Here is a 25,187-nt window from a genome sequence, read left to right as displayed (position 1 = left end):
AAGCACTACCGCTTCAGTACTCACGCTTCAAAAACTCTCAACCATTGTTGCTCTCCTTTCCGGGATGGCTACAAGGCCCTCCTCCGCCCTCCCTTCGGCAAATCAGATCACGACTCCATTCTACTTTTCCCTTTCTATCTGCAGAAACTCAAACAGGAAGTACCTGTGCTAAGGTCTATTCAACGCTGGTCTGACCAATCAGAATCCATGCTTCAAGATTGTTTTGATCACGCGGACTGGGATATGTTCTGGTTTGCCTCTGAGAATAACATTGACTGAGTTCATCAGGAAGTGCATAGGGGATGTTGTTCCCAATGTAACTATTAAAACCTGCCCAAACCAAAAACTGTGGATAGATGGCAGTATTCCGAACCCTCATTGGTTTGAATGATGTCCAGAATTTTTATCTTGTATTCTTTTGAACTTAAATGGGGGTATTTATAGTACTATATAGGTAGAGAACATTGAACAGAACAAGTCTATATCAATAACTCAATCTTGACAAAAATGCAGATAGAATCTTATAGTTCCAAGCTCTCGATGGTTCAGTGTTCTCAGATGAGAGGTTTTAATGATATCAAATGTGTGTGTGTCCAGGAGAAGCAGAGGAAAAGAAAGCTGACGAGAAGAGTGACAATACAGAAATGGAGAAGGATGCTACTGGTAAGATCTCTCTCTCTCTCTCTCTCTCTCTCTCTCTCTCTCTCTCTCTCTCTCACTCTTCTCCATTCTCCAAACCAGTTCCCTGTTCCTCCACTCTCTCTTCCTCTACTTCATCCTCGTTCCATAAGGCTCTGGTCAAAAGTGGTGCAATATGTAGGGGAAAAGTGTGGGACTCAGCATTTGTTTTTTATTATAATACATGCCATTTAACAGACGCTCCTGTTCACTTACTGTAAATGAAGCTGCACAAGCAGCAGAGAACGGGATACACTTTCCCTCTTGTCATCATACAAACGTCATTACTTAGAGCACCTCATTATTCAGACACATGTCAGAGTGTAGTCTCACTGGCCAGACTCACAGATTCATGTCTACTAGGTCTGTCTTGCCCATATGCTTCATCTGTAAACAGTCATTCATACAGTAGTTATACAGTGTTATAGTCACAGTATAGTAGTTACAGTAGTTATACAGTATAGTAGTTACAGAATAGTAGTTACAGTATAGTAGTTACAGTATAGTAGTTACAGTAGTTATACAGTCTAGTAGTTACAGAATAGTAGTTATACAGTGTTATAGTCACAGTATAGTAGTTACAGTAGTTATACAGTATAGTAGTTACAGAATAGTAGTTACAGTATAGTAGTTACAGTATAGTAGTTACAGTAGTTATACAGTCTAGTAGTTACAGAATAGTAGTTATACAGTGTTATAGTCACAGTATAGTAGTTACAGTAGTTATACAGTATAGTAGTCACAGTATAGTAGTTACAGTAGTTATACAGTATAGTAGTTACAGAATAGTAGTTACAGTATAGTAGTTACAGTATAGTAGTTACAGTAGTTATACAGTCTAGTAGTTACAGAATAGTAGTTACAGTATAGTAGTCACAGTATAGTAGTTACAGTAGTTATACAGTATAGTAGTTACAGAATAGTAGTTACAGAATAGTAGTTACAGTATAGTAGTTACAGTAGTTATACAGTCTAGTAGTTACAGAATAGTAGTTACAGAATAGTAGTTACAGTATAGTAGTTACAGTATAGTAGTTACAGTATAGTAGTTACAGTAGTTATACAGTATAGTAGTTACAGAATAGTAGTTACAGTATAGTAGTTACAGTATAGTAGTTACAGTAGTTATATAGTCTAGTATTTACAGAATAGTAGTTATACAGTATAGTAGTTACAGTATAGTAGTTCAGTAGTTATACAGTATAGTAGTTACAGTAGTTATACAGTATAGTAGTTACAGTATAGTAGTTACAGAATAGTAGTTACAGTATAGTAGTTACAGTAGTTATACAGTCTAGTAGTTATAGAATAGTAGTTATACAGTATAGTAGTTACAGTATAGTAGTACAGTAGTTATACAGTATAGTAGTTACAGTATAGTCGTTATATTAGTTATACAGTATAGTAGTTACAGTATAGTAGTACAGTAGTTATACAGTATAGTAGTTACAGTATAGTAGTACAGTAGTTATACAGTATAGTAGTTACAGTATAGTAATTATATTATTTGTACAGCATAGTAGTTACAGTATATTAGTTATACAGTATAGTAGGAACAGTAGTTATACAGTATGGTAGATAAAGTATAGTAGTACAGTATAGTAGTTACCCTATAGTAGTTACAGTATAGTAGTACAGTAGTTATACAGTTGTACAGTAGTTTATGCAGTAGTTTAGTAGTTTACAGTAGTTTATTGCAATAGTTTATATCCGTCTCGTTTCTATGGTAAGCCATCTGTCCTGTCTGTTTGCATTACTTCCAGCAATACATGGTGTCAGTTCCTTCATTCTCCGTTCATATGGTTCCGTTGCGTTGGAAAGAGAAAAGTTTGGCGATCAAAACAGAAACATAGTAAGACAAGTACACAGAGCTCGTGGGCCAGTACATGTTTATTAGATTCCTGGTATTGTATTGGTAAAATTAGAGTCCACAGCAGTGATCGCCTCAGTAACCCTGTATGGAACACCCATACATTAAAATGAGCCTCTCTTAGGCTAAAGCAACTCATAAATAAACCATAGAGAGGAAAACAGAATGTTGGAGTCAATATCTACTGTCTACAGTTCCAAATGGCACCCTATTCCCTCTATGGTGCACTATTTTTGACCAGGTCCCTTAGAGCTATTTTTCGAAAGTTAAGCACTATATAGGGAATAGTGTGCCATTTGGGTGTTTTCAATAAAACGTGTCAAATCAAATCAAATCAAATCAAATTTTATTTGTCACATACACATGGTTAGCAGATGTTAATGCGAGTGTAGCTAAATGCTTGTGCTTCTAGTTCCAACAATGCAGTAATAACAAGTAATCTAACTAACAATTCCAAAACTACTGTCTTGTACACAGTGTAAGGGGATAAAGAATATGTACATAAGGATATATGAATGAGTGATGGTACAGAGCAGCATAGGCAAGATACAGTAGATGGTATCGAGTACAGTATGTACAAATGAGATGAGTATGTAAACAAAGTGGCATAGTATAAAGTGGCTAGTGATACATGTATTACATAAGGATACCGTCGATGATATAGAGTACAGTATATACGTATGCATATGAGATGAATAATGTAGGATAAGTAACATTTATATAAGGTAGCATTGTTTAAAGTGGCTAGTGATATATTTACATCATTTCCCATCAATTCCCATTATTAAAGTGGCTGGAGTTGAGTCAGTGTCAGTGTGTTGGCAGCAGCCACTCAGTGTTAGTGGTGGCTGTTTAACAGAGAATTCATCTTTCATCACACCATGTCACGTTGGCCATGAGGCATACGCCTCCGCCCCTCTTCTTACCAGAAAGATGTTTGTTTCTGTCAGCGCGATGTGTGGAGAAACCCGTTGGCTGCACCGCTTCGGATAGAGTCTCTCCAGTGAGCCATGTTTCAGTGAAGCAAAGGACGTTACAGTCTCTGATGTCCCTCTGGAATGCTACCCTTGCTCGGATTTCATCAACCTTGTTGTCAAGAGACTGGACATTGGCAAGAAGAATGCTAGGGGGTGGTGCGCGATGTGCCCGTCTCCGGAGTCTGACCAGAAGACCGCCTCGATTCCCTCTCTTTCGGAGTCGTTTTTTTGGGTCGCTGCATAGGATCCACTCCGTTGTCCTGTTTGTAAGGCAGAACACAGGGTCCGCGTCGCGAAAAACATATTCTTGGTCGTACTGATGGTGAGTTGACGTTGCTCTTATATTCAGTAGTTCTTCTCGACTGTATGTAATGAAACCTAAGATGACCTGGGGTACTAATGTAAGAAATAACACGTAAAAAAACAAAAAACTGCATAGTTTCCTAGGAACGCGAAGCGAGGCGGCCATCTCTGTCGGCGCCGGAAGTTACTGACATAGACACAAGTCAGACATAGACACAATGAAAACACTGACCCGAACCGAGTGGATTTAACTAGATTGGCTCATCAACTTACCAAACTCAAGTTTGCTGTGCGGCAGTATACACAGCCAAAATCATAACTGGCTCTACACAGTCATTCTATGCTAGTTTTACCGAAGCTAATAAAGGATTCCGCCTATAGCTTTGGCTCTGTATCCATGGCGTCTTTGCATGGTCAACTGAATGTCTAAAGGAGACAACTGGGAGCCTGTAACTCAAGTACTTTTCTTCTACTGAAGAATCAATGTGACCACTGCTGGAGGCTGATTGTAGTGTAGGTGAACAGTTGGAGAGCAGTGAGAGAACAGGTCATTGTCTGTCTTTGAGGGACAGGAGCACAAATGATACTTTTTAGACTCTAGAGAAATGCTTTGCTTTCCACCTGAACAGACCAGGGCTGGAGGCTGATTGTAGTGTAGGTGAACAGTTGGAGAGCAGTGAGAGCACAGGTCCTTGTCGGTCTGTGAGGAGCAGGAGATACAGGATACCGTGGTAGGACTGCTTTGCTTTCTACCTGAGCCATGTGGCATGGGGAGGAGAGTGGGGGGAGGCAGAGAGGGGAGGGTGAGTCAGGTGACCGTCTGTAATGGCATACTAAGGCCAGGCTACAGAGAGGCAGGGGGAGGTAGGAGAAGGTACAGCCTGTAATAGAACTGACCCTGTAGGGGAGAGAGGGGGAGGAAGAGAAGACGAGAGGCAGAGGGTGAGAGACAGACCAGCACAGCAGGCAATCACAACCATCTCAGCATAGGAGACGAAGGCACCATTACACAAGCTCAGTCTTTCTCTCTCTTAATATTTTTATTTCTCTATCTTTCTCTCTCTCTCTCTGCCCTTACTATTAATTTCAAATGAGAATTTCAGAAATATGAGTAACTTCCTCCAATACACCCTGGAATGATTGGTCATTACCTATTCAATTGTTTGTTTGTTAAATTATTTAGATGTTTACTTGGAGTGTTGCGTTGAACTCACAAGTTCCTAGTTCCAAAATCTTTCTTCTATTCCTCGGTGGGCGTGATGCGTTAAGTATTGATGGTGTTGGGTTCTTTATTTAGCATGGAGGCAGTGTCACAGACGTTCGCAGCTCACACACACACACACAGACACACACACACACACACACACACACACACACACACACACACACACACACACACACACACACACACACACACACACACGGTGGCAGAGTCACAGTCGTTCTCAGCTCACCGTCTCAGAGGCTCAAAGCAGAAAGCCCAGCTGTATGAGCAAGTGCCATATGGTGCTTCAAAAACCACCACACATTTCTTCTCATGTACCTCCCTCCATCTCACCCTCCATCTTTCCCTTCCTTCCTTCCTCCCTCCATCTTTCCCTCCCTCCCTCCCTCCCTCCCTCCCTCCCTCCCTCCCTCCTTCCTTCCTTCCTTCCTTCCTCCCTCCCACCCTCCATCTTTCCCTCCTCCCTCTCTTTCTCTCCATCTTTCCCTCCCTCCCTCTCTTCCTTCATCCTCCTTTACTCCTTCCATCCATACCTCCCATCCTTCCTTATTTCCTCTCTCCATCTGTCCTGCCCTCCCTCCATCTTTCCCTCCCTCCCACCTTTCCTTCCATCCTTCTTCCCTCCCTCCACCAATGATAGAATAGTGAAACCTCCCTCACTCCATCAATGATAGAATAGTGAAATCTCCCTCCCTCCCTCAATCAATGATAGATTAGTGAAACCTCCTTCCCTCCATCAATGATAGAATAGTGAAATCTCCCTCCCTCCATCAATGATAGAATAGTGAAATCCCCTTCCCTCCATGAATGATAGAATTGTGAAATCTCCCTCCCTCCATCAATGATATAATAGTGAAATCTCCCTCCCTCCATCAATGATAGAATAGTGAAATCTCCCTCCCTCCATCAATGATAGAATAGTGATACCTCCCTCCCTTCATCAATGATGGAATAGTAAAACCTCCCTCCCTCCATCAATGATATAATAGTGAAACCTCCCTCCATCAATGATAGAATAGTGAAACCTCCCTCCATAATTGACAGAATTGTGAAATCTCCCATCAATGATAGAATAGTGAAATCTACCTCCCTCCATCAATGATAGAATAGTGAAATCTCCCTTCCTCCATCGATGATAGAATAGTGAAACCTCCCTCCCTCCATCAATGATAGAATAGTGAAACCTCCCTCCCTCCATCAATGATAGAATAGTGAAACCTCCCTCCCTCCATCGATGATAGAATTGTGAAATCTCCTTCCCTCCATCAATGATAGAATAGTGAAATCTCCCTCCCTCCATCAATGATAGAATTGTGAAATCTCCCTACCTCCATCAATGAAAGAATAGTGAAATCTCCCTCCATCAATGATAGAATATTGAAATCTCCCTACCTCCATCAATTATAGAACAGTGAAACCTCCCTCCATCAATGATAGAATAGTGAAATCTCCCTCCCTCCATCAATGATAGAATAGTGAAACCTCCCTCCCTCCATCAATGATAGAATAGTGAAACCTCCCTCCATCAATGATAGAATTGTGAAATCTCCCTCCCTCCATCAATGATATAATAGTGATATCTCCCTCCCTCCATCAATGATATAATAGTGAAACCTCCCTCCCTCCATCAATGATAGAATAGTGAAACTTCCCTCCCTCCATCAATGATAGAATAGTAAAACCTCCCTCCCTCCATCAATGATATAATAGTGAAATCTCCCTCCCTCCATCAATGATAGAATAGTGAAATCTCCCTCCTCCATCAATGATAGAATAGTGAAACCTCCCTCCCTCCACAAATGATAGAATTGTGAAATCTCCCTCCCTCCATCAATGATATAATAGTGAAACCTCCCTCCTCCCTCCATCAATGATAGAATAGTGAAATCTCTCTCCCTCCATCAATGATAGAATAGTGAAATCTCCCTCCCTCCGTCAATGATAGAATAGTGAAACCTCCCTCCATCAATGATAGAATAGTGAAACCTCCCTCACTCCATCAATGATAGAATAGTGAAACCTCCCTCCCTCCATCAATGATAGAATCATGAAACCTCCCTCCCTCCATCAATGATAGAATAGTGAAACCTCCCTCTCTCTATCAATGATAGAATAGTGAAATCTCCCTCCCTCCGTCAATGATAGAATAGTGAAACCTCCTTACATCAATGATAGAATAGTGAAAACTCCCTCCATCAATGATAGAATAGTGAAATCTCCCTCCATCAATGATATAATAGTGAAACCTCCCTCCATCAATGATATAATAATAAAACCTGCCTCCATCAATGATATAATAGTGAAACCTCCCTCCATCAATGATAGAATAGTGAAACCTCCCTCCATCAATGATAGAATAGTGAAACCTCCCTCCCTCCATCAATGATAGAATAGTGAAACCTCCCTACCTCCATCAATGATAGAATAGTGAAACCTCCCTCCCTCCATCGATGATAGAATTGTGAAATCTCCTTCCCTCCATCAATGATAGAATAGTGAAATCTCCCTCCCTCCATCAATGATAGAATTGTGAAATCTCCCTACCTCCATCAATGAAAGAATAGTGAAATCTCCCTCCATCAATGATAGAATAGTGAAATCTCCCTCCCTCCATCAATTATAGAATAGTGAAACCTCCCTCCATCAATGATAGAATAGTGAAATCTCCCTCCCTCCATCAATGATAGAATAGTGAAACCTCCCTCCCTCCATCAATGATAGAATAGTGAAACCTCCCTCCATCAATGATAGAATTGTGAAATCTCCCTCCCTCCATCAATGATAGAATAGTGATATCTCCCTCCCTCCATCAATGATATAATAGTGAAACCTCCCTCCCTCCATCAATGATAGAATAGTGAAACTTCCCTCCCTCCATCAATGATAGAATAGTAAAACCTCCCTCCCTCCATCAATGATATAATAGTGAAATCTCCCTCCCTCCATCAATGATAGAATAGTGAAATCTCCCTCCTCCATCAATGATAGAATAGTGAAACCTCCCTCCCTCCACAAATGATAGAATTGTGAAATCTCCCTCCCTCCATCAATGATATAATAGTGAAACCTCCCTCCTCCCTCCATCAATGATAGAATAGTGAAATCTCTCTCCCTCCATCAATGATAGAATAGTGAAATCTCCCTCCCTCCGTCAATGATAGAATAGTGAAACCTCCCTCCATCAATGATAGAATAGTGAAACCTCCCTCACTCCATCAATGATAGAATAGTGAAACCTCCCTCCCTCCATCAATGATAGAATCATGAAACCTCCCTCCCTCCATCAATGATAGAATAGTGAAACCTCCCTCTCTCTATCAATGATAGAATAGTGAAATCTCCCTCCCTCCGTCAATGATAGAATAGTGAAACCTCCTTACATCAATGATAGAATAGTGAAAACTCCCTCCATCAATGATAGAATAGTGAAATCTCCTTCCATCAATGATATAATAGTGAAACCTCCCTCCATCAATGATATAATAATAAAACCTGCCTCCATCAATGATATAATAGTGAAACCTCCCTCCATCAATGATAGAATAGTGAAACCTCCCTCCATCAACGATAGAATAGTGAAACCTCCCTCCCTCCATCAATGATAGAATAGTGAAACCTCCCTCCATCAATAATAGAATAGTGAAACCTCCCTCCCTCCATCAATGATAGAATAGTGAAACCTCCCTCCATCAATGATAGAATAGTGAAACCTCCCTCTCTCCATCAATGATAGAATAGTGAAACCTCCTTACATCAATGATATAATAGTGAAATCTCCCTCCCTCCATCAATGATATAATAGTGAAACCTCCTTACATCAATGATAGAATAGTGAAACCTCTCTCCCTCCATCAATGATAGAATAGTGAAACCTCCTTACATCAATGATATAATAGTGAAATCTCCCTCCCTCCATCAATGATAGAATAGTGAAACCTCTCTCCCTCCATCAATGATAGAATAGTGAAACCTCTCTCCCTCCATCAATGATAGAATAGTGAAACCTCCTTACGTCAATGATAGAATAGTGAAACCTCTCTCCCTCCATCAATGATAGAATAGTGAAACCTCCTTACATCAATGATAGAATAGTGAAACCTCTCTCCCTCCATCAATGATACAATAGTGAAATCTCCCTCCCTCCATCAATGATACAATCGTGAAACCTCCTTACATCAATGATAGAATAGTGAAACCTCTCTCCCTCCATCAATGATAGAATAGTGAAACCTCCCTCCCTCCGTCAATGATAGAATAGTGAAACCTCCCTCTCTCCCTCCATCAATGATAGAATAGTGAAACCTCCCTCCCTCCGTCAATGATAGAATAGTGAAACCTCCCTCTCTCCCTCCATCAATGATAGAATAGTGAAACCTCCCTCCCTCCGTCAATGATAGAATAGTGAAACCTCCCTCTCTCCCTCCGTCAATGATAGAATAGTGAAATCTCCCTCTCTCCCTCCGTCAATGTTATAATAGTGAAACCTCTCTCCCTCCATCAATGATAGAATAGTGAAATCTCCCTCCCTCCGTCAATGATAGAATAGTGAAACCTCCTTACATCAATGATAGAATAGTGAAACCTCTCTCCCTCCATCAATGATAGAATAGTGAAACCTCCCTCCCTCCCTCCGTCAATGATAGAATAGTGATGAGATGGAAAATAGCACACACACACACACACACACACACACACACACACACACACACACACACACACACACACACACACACACACACATACACACACACACACACACACACACACACACACACACACACAGACAGACACACACACACACAAACAGTGGCGTCACAGGAGTAGAGCTCCACCTCAATGTCTGTCTTGTAAAACAACCTGGATAGTCTCTCTCTCTCTCCCTCTTGGCATCCTATTTGTCTCAGTATAAAGTTGACTGTTGAATAGTCTTCTTAGAGGAATAGCGAGGAGTTAGGAAATTCCCTTTAATTGGCATTTCTGGGCCTTTTGGCTCCAGTCTTTCTACAGCACCATGGGACACTATTGATGTAGATGTAATTTCAGAGAGCTGGGGGTTGTCAGCTTTCTAAGGGTTTTCAGCCGTAGATAAACACTTGTCAGAATTCTGAGGGATGTTGTATTACAGCGATATTCTGGTCTGGAGAGAGAAGGCCTGTCCGTCTAAGTCTACTCTGTGTACATTAAAGCTGCTACTGGGTTTTCTGAATTATGTTGTGTTGAATTAAATTCAATCAAGGAGTAGTGGTTGAATAAATCACATTGTTGCTTTGACACTATGGGTGTGCACCATTGAAGGGATAGTGTGAGATTCTGGCAGTTGAGCTGTTGCTAGCGTACTGATAGACCTCCAGTCATTGCTCTAAAGCTGGTTAGCATTGGCTCGTGAAACTACCTACAACTCCATTCAAACTACACGCAGAGACATAAACATTTATCCATGAGTTTATCTGACACTAGAATTTCACACTATACCTTTAAGGAATCGACATTAGTTTGCCTTAGACAAGTCTCCTCATTCATGCAAATTCAGACCATACATTATTATTATTGTCTAGATGGCAGATACTGTCTCATAGCACTGCTAGGGATGCTTCTGTGTACCACACATTCCTTTTCAATACCCCTCCTACCTATAGCTAGAGACATCAATTGCTAGGGATAGTGATATTCAATTCCGATAGGAATAGTGATTCATGCCTATCTCTGCATCCACACACAGCAGGACAGAGTTATGTCCTCAATTTTCCCCTCTCTCTCTCTCTCTCTCTCTCTCTCTCTCTCTCTGCTCCTAAATGAGAAACACATACAGTATCAGCGGAAACATCAAAAGTCTCTCTGGATTCCGCGGTCAGTAATTTGGTGCATGTTGGAGAATACACCACCATTGTTGCACCATGTCCATTATCAGTTCACTTATGGCTTAGAACATGGCATCAAAGGAAGAGAAGAATAGAGGAGGAGGAGGAGAGGAGAGGGCCCCCTCTAATAGGCTACGGTGGACATGGTTTCTCTCTCTCTTTCTTTCTTTCTTTCTTTCTTTCTTTCTTTCTTTCTTTCTTTCTTTCTCTGTCTGTCTGTCTGTCTCTCTCTCCATCAGTCTCTCACTCCCTCTTTCTCTCTATATATCTCTCTCTCTCTGTCTCTCTCTCTCTCTGTCTTGCTCCTTTCTCCCTCTTTCTCTCTCTTTCTGCCTCTTTCTCTTTCACTCGCTCTCTCTTTTTATCCCTCCCTCTCTCGTTCTCCATTTTTCACTTTCTCTCACTCGTCTCTCTCTCACTCTCTCTTTGCTTTGAAAGTCCTTCTTTTGACTAGCTCCCTCTCTGTGTCCAACCCTCGTGGTGGAAAATGGCGACAGGGGAATCATCTGAAAGAGGGGATGTCATTTGTCTGCCGGCAGCATTATCAGTTACGGCAATGCATCTTGAGTGTTTGAAAAGTCTGATGGAAAATATATTGTTCGGCTCGAGCAAACACAAACATGCTCGCAGAAACAAACACAAACGCACATACACAAACGCACACGTATGCTTCAACTGCTGGGGGATTTCTACTCCTCATCAGTTGTTCTTAAGTCTGGAACACAGAAATTGTTTGTCACTTATTGTGTCTGTATTGGTATGACAATAAATACATGATTTAGTTAACTATATGGACGAAAAGGCAGCAATGTGCTGCCCTCTTGGCAGACCTGTCAAAGGCCTTCGATACTGTTGATCAGTCACTACTAGTTCAGAGGCTTTCCTCAGTTACATGTAACTGGTTTAAAAATGACTTGACATTTCAAACTCAATGTGTGTCTGCTGATGGTGTTAAATCAAGTTGTTCCACAGGGGTCGGTTCCAGGTACAGTACTTTTTACTCTATACATTAACAATATTGGTTTGTCTGTAAAAAAAAAAAGTATATAACCGCCACCTGTATGAGGACGTTACTGTTGTGTATTCTATTGCCCCCACTGTTCACCAGGCTCTATCTGAACTACAGTTCCGTTTTACAGAAAACCTTTATTGACCTTGAATTGAATGCATGTAAAACGAGGCATATGTTGTCCTCTAGAGCACACACCACTTGGATGGTGCCCACATTGATCGTTTACCTGCTTACAAATATCTGGGCATTTGGATAGACAAGAAGCTATCTTTTAAAAAACACATTGATGTGTTAGTTAAGAAGCGGAGAAAATAAATGGTAGAATGCAGATCATTCAGTCGACGTTCCTTCCTGTCCTAGATTATGGCGACATCATCTACATGAATGCAGCTGCCACTTCATTAAACCCGTTAGATGCAGTTTACCATAGTGCATTTTGTGTGGCAGGTTTTGCTCTCATCACGGCTTGCTCTATCAGAAAGTATGATGGCCCTCTTTGATCACACATTGGTCGAAAACACAGCATTTTATTCATTTATAAAGCACTTTTGCAAAAACTCCCACATTACCGGACATATTTAATTACCCATTGAAGTAGGAGTTACCATTCCCGATCACAGGGATGGCTAACTTTGGAAATTCTGTCTGTCGCTACAGACTTAAGAAAAAACAGCTTTTAGTTTCTTTGCTCTCCTTTTGGGATGTACACATTGTCTGCAATACCCAAACATCACATCATAGGCTACTGTAACTAAAAACTAGGAGGATAGTGCATTCCTTGGTTACTCACATCATAACTTAAAAGACAGAATAAATTATAGATAATGGGCTTCTTCAGGGCCTGCGCCAGAACCAATCAGATGGACGGGCCATTGATTTCCATAGGCAGTCACGTTGTTTCACAGGACCTCCTTTTTTTAATGGGTGTTCTAGTAAAGATCATAGGCAGCTCGTGAGTTTCAAGTTTGGGGAAGCCTACGATTTATCCTACCATTTATACCGATTTGCGTGCCAGTATGAGCATTTTTATATGCAATATGTTTTGTTGGAACAGTTTAATTTCCATAATAACATGTTTGTTTCTCAAAATCATTGTCACATGGTTAATCATAATTATCTGAAGTAAAATGACAAGAATCTAAAAGTTAAAATTCAGCTAAGGGGAGAGCAATGGGTCAGCGGTCAAACGACCTCCACTCATCACTGTCAAACGCTCCCTGAAACACTTCAGCGAGCAGGCCTTTCTAATCGACCTGGCCGGGGTATCTTGGAAGGATATTGATCTCATCCCGTAAGTAGAGGATGCCTGGATATTTTTTTTTTAAATGCCTTCCTAACCATCTTAAATAAGCATGCCTCATTCAAGAAATTTAGAACCAGGAACAGATATAGCCCTTGGTTCTCCCGAGACCTGACTGCCCTTAACCAACACAAAAACATCCTATGGCGTTCTGCATTAGCATCAAACAGCCCCCGTGATATGCAGCTGTTCAAGGAAGCTAGAAACCATTATACACAGGCAGTTAGAAAAGCCAGCTTTTTTCTAGCTTTTTCAAGCAGAAATTTGCTTCCTGCAACACTAACTCAAAAAAGTTCTGGGACACTGTAAAGTCCATGAAGAATAAGCACACCTCCTCCCAGCTGCCCACTGGAAATAGGAATAGGATAGGAAACACTGTCACCACTGATAAATCCACCATAATTGAGAATTTCAATAAGCATTTTTCTACTGCTGGCCATGCTTTCCACCTGGCTACTCCTACCCCGGTCAACAGCACTGCACCCCCCACAGCAACGCCCAAGCCTTCCCCATTTCTCCTTCTCCCAAATCCAGTCAGCTGATGTTCTGAAAGAGCTGCAAAATCTGGACCCCTACAAATCAGCTGGGCTAGAAAATCTGGACCCTTTCTTTCTAAAATTATCTGCCGAAATTGTTGCCACCCCTATTACTAGCCTGTTCAACCTCTCTTTCGTTTTCCAAAGATTGGAAAGCAGCTGCTTCAAAGGGGGGGACACTCTTGACCCAAACTGCTACAGACCTATATCTATCCTACCATGCCTTTCTAAGGTCTTCGAAAGCCAAGTCAACAAACAGATTACCATCCATTTCGAATCTCACCATACCTTCTCTGCTATGCAATCTGGTTTCAGAGCTGGTCATGGGTGCACCTCAGCCACGCTCAAGGTCCTAAACAATATCTTAACCGTCATCGATAAGAAACATTACTGTGCAGCCGTAGTCATTGATCTGGCCAAGGCTTTCGACTCGACAGCTTTGGTTTCTCAAATGATTGCCTCGCCTGGTTCACCAACTACATCTCTGATAGAGTTCAGTGTGTCAAATCGGAGGGTCTGCTGTACGGACCTCTGGCAGTCTCTATGGGGTGCCACAGGGTTCAATTGTTGGACCGGCTCTCTTCTCTGTAGACATCAATGATGTCGCTCTTGCTGCTGGTGATTCTCTGATCCACCTCTACGCAGACGACACCATTCTGTATACTTCTGTCCCTTCTTTGGACACTGTGTTAACAACCCTCCAGACGAGCTTCAATGCCATACAACTCTCCTTCCGTGGCCTCCAATTGCTTTTAAATACAAGTAAAACTAAATGCATGCTCTTCAACCGATCGCTACCTGCACCTGCCCGCCTGTCCAACATCACTACTCTGGACGGCTCTGACTTAGAATACGTGGACAACTACAAATACTTAGGTGTCTGGTTAGACTGTAAACTCTCCTTCCAGACCCATATCAAACATATCCAATCCAAAGTTAAATCTAGAATTGGCTTCCTATTTCGCAACAAAGCATCCTTCACTCATGCTGCCAAACATACCCTTGTAAAACTGACCATCCTACCAATCCTCGACTTCGGCGATGTCATTTACAAAATAGCCTCCAATACCCTACTCAACAAATTGGATGCAGTCTATCACAGTGCAATCCGTTTTGTCACCAAAGCCCCATATACTACCCACCATTGCGACCTGTACGCTCTCGTTGGCTGGCCCTCGCTTCATACTCGTCGCCAAACCCACTGGCTCCATGTCATCTACAAGACCCTGCTAGGTAAAGTCCTCCCTTATCTCAGCTCGCTGGTCACCATAGCATCTCCCACCTGTAGCACACGCTCCAGCAGGCATATCTCTCTAGTCACCCCCAAAACCAATTCTTTCTTTGGCCGCCTCTCCTTCCAGTTCTCTGCTGCCAATGACTGGAACGAACTACAAAAATCTCTGAAACTGGAAACACTTATCTCCCTCACTAGCTTTAAGCACCAACTGTCAGAGCAGCTCACAGATTACTGCATCTGTACATAGCCCACCTATGATTTAGCCCAAACAACTACCTCTTTCCCTACTGTATTTAATTTATTTATTTTGCTCCTTTGCTCACCTCATTTGCTCACATCGTATATAGACTTGTTTATACTGTATTATTGACTGTATGTTTGTTTTACTCCACGTCGTTGTATGTGTCGAACTGCTTTGCTTTATCTTGGCCAGGTCGCAATTGTAAATGAGAACTTGTTCTCAACTTGCCTACCTGCTTAAATAAAGGTGAAATAAAATAAAACATTTAAAAAAGCTCCAGCCTCTGCCATATGGACACATTGATAGACTGTGATCCACTGGCGGCTAAAGAAATGAGCGCGTAGAGCTCAGAGATACCCTATAGGCCAAGGCAGCAGTTGTCATATAACTTTATCTTCAACTAAGTAAAATACAATAGGCCTAAAGCCAACTAAGAAAACTGCAGAAAATTTCCTGATGAAAATTCTGGCTCTTTCAATCACATTCATCTTCCTACTCCGCCTGTCTGCCTCCCTTTCTATCTGTCTTTGACTTGAGCTATTGCTAGTGAAGTACAACATTGTATCAAATCATCAACTGGGTCCAGCCTGAAGCTGATGCTATAGCAAACTTAGAGCATTGTATCAACAAGCCTTTAGAGTTTCCTGCGCCTGTGAGCTCGGGACAGACAGCTGTTTTTTATGACGTTTTCACTGGATATGAGGAATCATCAGATCATAATATTGTGCTCTTTCACACTGAGGTGATTATCGAGGCCGAGAGGGTTGGAAAGATTTTTCAAATACTGAGGAACTATCATACGCAATGGATGTACATTTTTTTTGTGACTTTGTTGCCTTAATGGTGAAGAGAAAAAAACGACTGAGCAGCTCAGCTTATTAGTGGTGGACGTGGTGAGCTCAGGTGCGTGTGCTCTCTCAACGTAACCAGGACAGAGAAACCAGACACATGCTCATTGCTCACGTGGAGCACTCCAAACAAAAGACAATGAAAAAATGTACAGAACTTGTGATGGTTATGAAATAAACCAAAACTTGTTACAACTCAACTCCTGAGTGGCGCACTGGTCTAGGGCACCTCATCTCAGTCCAAGAGGTGTCATTAAAGTCCCTTGTTGGAATCCAGGCTCTATCACATCCGGCTGTGATTGGGGAGTCACACAGGGCGGCGCACAATGAACCCAGCCTCTTCTGGGTTTGGCCGGGGTAGGCCGTCATTGTAAATCCGAATTAGTTCTTAACTGTCTTTCCTAGTTAAATAAAGGTTAAATAAAAATAAATAAAAACTGTAACAGGTGGTGAACACCACAATGTTTCCAGTCTGAGAGTGAGAACGGTAAATTACTGTAATTAATACATGCATTAACATAAATTAATATAAATGATGGGGATTAATGGTACATTTACTAGGCCTACTGGTGACATATATAATGGGGAATGGATCAAAAATAAGCAAACAAGTCACACAATGAAACAATGAATGTGCAAGATTTGGTGGGAGACAACTGAGTGCATTCTGGAGAGAAACATGCTATATCTTTACCGCACAATACTCCCCTTGTTGCAGCATTTGAAACTATACTCAAGACACATTATCTTAACACATATTTTAGATGCTTTTCACTGACAGCCACAACTCAATCAGCTAGACCTATTGCCACGATCACTACCCAAATTGCAGGCTTCCTAAATAGGCGTAGGCCTACACACTTGTGATTTGAAACAATCCACAGCTATTTAAATAAAGAACAGAAGCTAATGATCCCCTGTGGCTAAGTCATGCTCCCTGGTGAAGTATTTTAATGATTTTATTTAGACAGGAGTAATTATATAATTTTGCAGAAACATCGATTTACTTTGGCATAATGGCACCGGAGGGGAGGGCTGTCGTTTTACGGGCTCCTAACCAACTGTGCTATATTGTTAGATTTTCCGCCTTGTTTGTAACTCATTTTGTACATATTGTTGCTGCTTGTGTCTCTTATGACTGAAAAGAGCTTCTGGACATCAAAACAGCGATTACTCACCTCGAACTGGACAAAGATTTTAATTTTCTTTAATGAGTCCGACACAAAGGATATACTGCTTTGTCAAGGCCCAAATCCCCGTCATCCGTGTGAAGAAAAGATGGAGAAAAAAGGGGAGGAGGGCAGCGTGCCCTGTAAGAATTTACCGATGAGTAGGTAGACCACCACTACACTCAGTATTATTGGCCAACGTGCAATCATTGGAAAACAAATAAAAAACAAACTGGACGATCTACGATTAAGACTATCCTACCAACGGGACATTAAAAACTGTCATACCTTATGTTTCACGAGACGTGGCTAAGCGACGATACAGATAATATAGAGCTGGCTTCTCTGTGCATCGGCAGGTCAGAGCAGCTACGTCTGGTAAGACGAGGAGTGGGTGTGTGTGTCTATTGGTCAAAAACTGCTGGTGCATGATGTCTAATATTAAAAAAGTCTCAAGGTATTGTTCGCCTGAGGCAGAATACCTCATGATAAGCTGTAGACCAAACTATCTACCAAGAGAGTTCTCATCTATATTATTCGTAGCCGTCTATTTACCACCTATTTACCTGGCACTAAGACCACACTCAACTAACTCTATAAGGCTATAAGCAAACAAGAAAATGCTCATCCAGAAGCTGCGCTCCTAGTGGCCGGGGACTTTAATGCAGGCAAACTTAAATCAGCTTTACCTAATTTCTACCAGCATGTCACATGTGTAACCAGAGGGGAAAAAAACTGTATACCAACTTTACTCCACACACAGAGATGCGTACAAAGCACTCCCTCGCCCTCCATTTGGCAAATCTGACCATAATTATATCCTTCTGAGTCCTGCTTACAAGCAAAAACTAAAGCAGGATGTACCAGTGACTCACTCAATACGGTGGCCAGATGATGCAGATGCTACGCTACAGGACTGTTTTGTTAGCACAGACTGGAATATGTACCAGGATTCATCCAATGGCATTGAGGAGTATACCACCTCAGTCCCTGGCTTCATCAATAAGTGCATCGACGATGCATCGACGATGTCGTCCCCCAGTAACCGTACGTACATATCCCAACTAGAAGCCATGGATTACAGGCAACATCCGCACCGAGCTAAAGGCAAATGCTGATGCTCCAGATACTCAACTAATCTAAAGAAGGACAGTTTTATTGCTTTTTTAATTAGAACAACAGTTTTCAACTGTGCTAACATAAATGCAAAAGGGTTTTCTAATGATCAATTAGCCTTTTAAAATGTTACACTTGGATTAGCTAACACAACGTGCCATTGGAATACAGGAGTGATGGTTGCTGCTAATGGGCCTCTGTACGCCTATGTAGATATTCCATTACAAATCAGCCGTTTCCAGCTACAATAGTCATTTACAACATTAACAATGTCTACACTGTATTTCTGATCAATTTGATGTTATTTTAATGGACAAAAAATGTGCTTTCTTTAAAAAACCAGGACATTTGTAAGTGAACCCAAAACTTTTGACTGGTAGTGTATTTGGTATTTATTAGGATCCCAATTAGCCACTGCAAAGCATCAGCTACTCTTCCTGGGTTCACATGAAACATGACATAATATATAGCACAGAACATCCCCTCCCTTCTCTTCTCTTCTCCTCTCCACCCATCCCATCCCCTCTCCTCCCTTTTCTTCTCTCCACCCCTCCCTTCTCCTCCCCTCTCCCCTCCCTTCTCCTCCCCTCCTCTCCTCCCTTCTCTTCTCTTCTCCTCTCTTCCCCTCTCTTCTCCTCCCCTCTCCTCCCTTCTCTACTCACCTCTCCACCCCCTTCTCTTCTCCTCTCTTCACCTCCCTTTTCCTCCCCTCTCCTCTCTCCTCTTCTCCTCTGCTCCTCTCCACCCCTCCCTTCTCCTCCATTCTCTTCTCCACCCTCCCTTCTCCTCCCCTCCTCTCCCTTCTCTTCTCCACCCTCCCTTCTCCTCCCCTCCTCTCCCTTCTCTTCTACACCCTCCCTTCTCCTCCCCTCCTCTCCCTTATCTTCTCCTATCTTTCCTCTTAACTTAACCAGTGGGAGGTTTTCACTAACTTCTTCATTCATCTTTGTGATTTTATTTTCTATCTTTCTGTCAGTCCTGTCTCCTTTCCTCTCATTGTGTGCAGTAATTTGGTTATAGATTGGACTAGAAAGAGGAGATGAGAGAGAAGATGGATCAAATCTAGACTGATCAATCTTAGCTGATCAAGCAGGCCTGTTCTGTCATCACCCTGGTGTTTAAGTGAGCCCACCAGTACTAGTCGGGGGAACCGGGAAGAAAGTAACTCTGTGTTTTTTTCCTAATTACTCAGAGATCGATAGAGCTAGAGACACCATATTTTATGACAAACAACTTTCATATGTCCTCCACCATTAGCACCTGTAATTTAATTTATAAGATAAATGATTTGAAATTGAATAGACTGAGAACAGAACTACCACAATGTTACTTCTGTAAGTTGTTGTTCATATGTATACATTTGTACAGAATACGGAGTAAAACTTCCACGATGCTATTTTTGTACCTGCCGGCAGGGCAGGAGTAACACAGTATTGAGATGGAAGTAACAGCTGGCGAAAAGTGCACAATATCTCTCTTATCTCCATCTTTCTGGTTTGTAATGCTCTTTACTTTGAACAAATGTACTATTAGCCATCATGTCATGTTTGTGTCTATTTGAATGATTAATGCTATGGTTTGAAATGTATGAAATGAAATGTATGCTATGGTTTGCTATGGTTTGAAATGTATGAAAAGGATCACATAATAGCTATATAATTTTCTCATCTCACTTTAATGGGAATGTAGTAGGAGATGTTTTTCACAATTTTCAATGACTATTCATGCTTAGCCCTACCAATCAGGTGTGCTCCAGCTGTCCTTGTCATGCACACTCCTCGTGTCTTGATAGAATAAAAAAATATATTCTCTTCACAAATAGCAAACTCATTGTCACATTTCCGTGGCTTGACACAAGGTAATTGACCCCCAGAATCATAAAAATATATATTTTTAACCGCTAACCTGTTGATAAAATCTTATGTGAGAAGCTGAGCCATCAAGACAATTGATTAAGGCATAACTCTAAGGACGTCATATCTCATTTTCAGACATTCAGTCACTTGTTGATATTTAGATAACATTATAACAGCAACATGAACTAGAGGAGACAATGGCCTGTGCTTTAATATTGTTTTATTTTATTCCAGTTCATCAGTTAACATTGTGTTACTTTCGTACCACCCGTCTCTCCTGTAACTTCTCCTAGGCTAACACCCAAGACTAGCTTGCATGATACTTGAAACCTATGCTGTCATTTAGTTACTAGATGGGTTAAGAAAATGACTTATGTTTCAAACCTTAAATAGCTAAACGCAATTCTAAAACTGAAAAATACTTCTGGGTCTGTTTCTTTTTACTTACATGGCTCAAAACCACTTTTTGTTGATGACTTGGTGAAACATGGTTGAACTGGGCTTTTCTTTTGCAGGAAGGTCGTACCCCGCATTAGGAACGTGCTGACTTCACAACATCATTCTAGCTGTTATCTGAGAAACTGGGTGTGTTACTTTCGTCCCAGTTCTCCCCTAGTTTTATCTAATGGCAGTGGTTTTACTTCATACAACTGAGAAAAAGTATTGCTCTGCAAACCGACAGAATTCTGCAAGAGTTCATTAAGTTTTAATAGAGAGACGTGTGATGCCTGAAGTTACACTGCTTGTAGTGTTACTGATTGGGCTTTCTCTGTGTGTGGGGAGTGTTCTCTAGTCAGCCCTAGTCAGCCCTTCTAACAGCACTGAACAACCTAGAGACAAAATCCATCAGTGTGACAGAAGGGAGTGGACCAGAGAGGGGGAGGGGGAGAGGGGGGGGGGGCAGAGAGAGAGAGAGAGAGAGACAGTGCGAGAAAGATGGAGAGACAGATGGAATGAGAGAGAGTGCAAGAGAGAGGAAGAGAGAGAGAAAGATAGAGAATTAAAGAAAGAGAGAGAAGGGAACACAGATTTAGGCATAACTCAAATCCATATGCAGACAAGCAGAAAATTACCTTCTCTACCTTGCATGCATTTAGGAGACAGAAGATAATTTGGCTTTTTGTCCTTCTGTTGTTCAGCAATAATTCACTGTGTCATCGAAAGGCTCAGAAAGGGCTCCATCCCTCAACAAATTACAACTCCTCTCTCAGTTGATTCCCAAGCTAAAATTGTGGGAGGAGACTGGGGAGAGAGAGATAGCGAGATAGAGAGAAAAGTATAGAGGGAGAGAGAGAGAGAGTGAGAAAAAGATAGAGGGAGAGAGAGAGAGAGAGAGAGAAAGCATGCCCCTTGTAGCCTGTCAGAGTTTGCAGACAATAACAGGACATGTATGGACATAGACAGGTGCATGGTTATAGGTTTAGACCACACGTGGCCACATGTAAACACGGGAAATGGGGAATGCCTGTGTTTGTTGCAGACAGGAAGTTCAATGTTCCCGAAACTAAGTACTTTGTCACACAGCTACGTCTCAATACCTAGACTTCTCACAGTCTCACAGTCTCACAGACTTTAAAAGTTGGGGGGAAATCGATGATGTGGGAGTATACCCTACGCCTTGTGTCTAGTATCCATCCGTGGTTTACGTCACAGTAGGGAGTCTGTCAATATCTCAGAAGGTGAATTCCTTCAGCTGGCTTCTTTGATCTCAAAGCGTGGCCTCTGCAGTCTGTTGGGTTCTGTGTTCCTTCTTCTCTCAGAGCCTATCAGAGCCTACCAGAGCTTATCAGAGCTTATCAGAGCCTACCAGAGCCTACCAGAGCCTATCAGAGCCTATCAGAGCCTATAGAACTACACCTTGATCTCAGCTGGAACATACAGATGTCCAGCTTTTTATACCCAAACAAAGGCCACCAGACACCAGTCCCATCCAACCCTCTCCAGATGGGGGGCTTGATTGAATTAAAACACAGTCACTATGGACGATAATTTTTGTTCTCCGCTCAGTGGTTAAACTGAAACAGAAGTTGGTGGTTAAACTGAGACAGCTAGTCGTCCTGGAGTCCAAGGAAGCGGTTAAACCAAGACAGAAGATGTGTCCCAAATGGCACCCTAATCCCTATATAGAGCACTACTTTTGACTAGAGCCCTATGGTCCCTGGTCAAAACGAGTGTACTATAGGGAATCCAGCGTTTGTCTTAGTGGCACAGTCCAAGTCACATATTATTAGGAAATTGTATTGCGCATTCAAAGTTCTACCAGTGAATTCTACTAGATAAATTCTGACCCAGTTCCATTGAACTTTAAAACAGATGTTGAATGATGTTGCAGGAAATGTATTTTAACCACAGCAATAACCGTTTTCCCTCTCACTTTACTTGATGGAGTATCTGGTAAATGGTCTCTGGTCCAGGCTCTCTGCTGTTGCTAAGGCAGTCCGGATATCAAGGTGTCCTGGCTAAATTCCCAATCTGGCTGTCATACCATTATGTTCACGCGATCATTCCCAGCTTTCAACTGGCTCATTTATCCCTTATTTTCTCCCCTACAATTCTTCCTCAGGTCATTGCTGTAAAATAAAATGTGTTCTCGGTGAAATTACCTGGTAAAATAAGTGTTTGTTTTTTTATATTGGGGTAGCACTGCCAGCTCAATAGCACTTCCTTGCCACAGAATAAGCAAAGAATGAAAACAAAGACTGAGGTTTGTATTCCAAATGGCACTCTATTCCCTTTTTAGTGCACTACTAAATTGTAAAGTATTTAGTCTGTAAAAATCTCCATAGGGAAGAGGCTGCCATTTGAGACACAACAAGAGCCCCGTTCGGGTCAATGGTGCCATCGACGTCTTCAGATAACCCTTTCTACCGTGGTGGAGCTGAATTCATTGTGTGAATTAAAGAGGGGTTGTAATGACTACTGGGTGGTCTATGGTTAGTGTGATCTGTGATCTTTATGTGAACTGAACCGTATTTATGTTCAACGAGTATCAAAGACCCTTATTCATTAACTTTGCCTCCCCATTACAAGCCCTGGGCCCTGGCCACTTGTATGTATCCTTCTTGTAACACATAATTGCAGACATCACCGCACTCATGCAAAACAAGAGAAAACGGGTTGCCTGGCGGATCAACAAGGGCCTGAACCAATAGGAACTAATGAGCTGGTAAATGTGGAGAAAGCCGGTCCCATTTTCATATGTAAATGTTACAAGCTTGTAGTACGATGCCCAGGCTGGTGAAATAGCTTAGCTGAATGGAGCCGCCAACACACTCAAAGGAGTGAAAAGGAAAGAGTAGTTTGGAGGGAAAACACTTGATGATGCCCCAGTGTTATATGGCCCACTGTCTCAGCATCACTAAGCCAATTAGAGAGCAGTGAGCTGTGACCTGCGCGGGACAGGGGTACGGGGAGGAGGGACAGGGGTACAGGGAGAAGGGACAGGGGTACGGGGAAGAGGGACAGAGGTATGGGGAGGAGGGACAGGGGTACGGGGAAGAGGGACAGGGGTACGGGGAGGAGGGACAGGGGTGTGAGGAGAAGAGACAGGGGTACGAGGAAGAGGAACAGAGGTACGAGGAGAAGGGACAGGGGTAGGGGGAGAAGGGACTGGGGTACGGGGAGGAGGGACAGTGGTACGGGGAAGAGGAACAGAGGTACGAGGAGAAGGGACAGGGGTACGAGGAGAAGGGACAGGGGTACGGGGAGAAGGGACAGGGGTACGGAGAGGAGGGACAGGGGTACGAGGAGAAGGGACAGGGGTACGAGGAGAAGGGACAGGGGTACGGGGAGGAGGGACAGGGGTACGGGGAGGAGGGACAGGGGTACGAGGAGAAGGGACAGGGGTACGGGGAGGAGGGACAGGGGTACGAGGAGAAGGTACATGGGTACGGGGAGAAGGGACAGGGGTACGGAGAGGAGGGACAGGGGTACGGAGAGGAGGGACAGGGGTACGGGGAGGAGGGACAGGGGTACGAGGAGAAGGGACAGGGGTACGGGGAGGAGGGACAGGGGTACGAGGAGAAGGTACATGGGTACGGGGAGAAGGGACAGGGGTACGGAGAGGAGGGACAGGGGTACGGTAGAGGAGGGACAGGGGTACGGGGAGAAGGGACAGGGGTACGGGGAGGAGAGACAGGGGTACGGCGAGATGGGACAGGGGTACGAGGAGGAGGGACATGGGTATGAGGAGGAGGGACAGGGGTACGGTAGAGGAGGGACAAGGGTACGGGGAGAAGGGACAGGGGTACGGGGAGGAGAGACAGGGGTACGGCGAGAAGGGACAGGGGTACGAGGAGAAGGGACAGGGGTACGAGGAGGAGGGACATGGGTATGAGGAGGAGGGACAGGGGTATGGGGAGAAGGGACAGGGGTACGGGGAGGAGGGACAGGGGTACGGGGAGAAGGGACAGGTGTACGGGGAGAAGGGACAGGGGTACGAGGAGGAGGGACAGGGGTACGGGGAGGAGGGACAGGGGTACGAGGAGAAGGGACAGGGGTACGGGGAGGAGGGACAGGGGTACGAGGAGAAGGGACAGGTGTACGGGGAGAAGGGACAGGGGTACGAGGAGGAGGGACAGGGGTACGGGGAGGAGGGACAGGGGTACGAGGAGAAGGGACAGGGGTACGGGGAGGAGGGACAGGGTACGAGGAGAAGGTACAGGGGTACGAGGAGAAGGGACAGGGGTACGGGGAGGAGGGACAGGGGTACGAGGAGAAGGGACAGGGGTACGGGGAGGAGGGACAGGGGTACGAGGAGAAGGTACAGGGGTACGAGGAGAAGGGACAGGGGGATAAAGGGGGAGGAAAAGGGGTGGTGGGTGGGAAAGGGGCATCAAGGAGGGGGCAAAATCAGTTCAGTTCACTACAACTGCCTCTCCTCCTCTCCTTCTCCTCTCCCCTTTGCTCCTCCTCCTCGCCCCCTCTCCCTCTGTCGAGTCTTCCTGCGAAAAGACAAAAGC

At 43.2% G+C, this 25,187-nt stretch overlaps 1 protein-coding gene across 2 annotated transcripts in view; it reads left to right on the top strand.

Moving 5' to 3' along the window:
* macrod2 (mono-ADP ribosylhydrolase 2) overlaps positions 1-25,187 on the top strand; it is a 1,190,608-nt gene that overhangs the window by 1,149,775 nt on the left and 15,646 nt on the right. For both annotated transcript variants that reach the window (XM_036960545.1, XM_036960544.1), the window contains exon 14: positions 598-663. In XM_036960545.1, coding sequence (XP_036816440.1) covers positions 598-663 — 66 coding nt within the window. The remainder of the gene's footprint in view (positions 1-597; positions 664-25,187) is intronic.

The sequence above is a fragment of the Oncorhynchus mykiss genome, chromosome 23 (genome assembly GCF_013265735.2).
Source record: "Oncorhynchus mykiss isolate Arlee chromosome 23, USDA_OmykA_1.1, whole genome shotgun sequence".
Taxonomy (NCBI): Eukaryota; Metazoa; Chordata; class Actinopteri; order Salmoniformes; family Salmonidae; genus Oncorhynchus; species Oncorhynchus mykiss.
The sequence above is the reverse complement of the archived record's forward strand: the minus strand, read 5'-3'. Positions and strand labels throughout refer to the sequence as shown.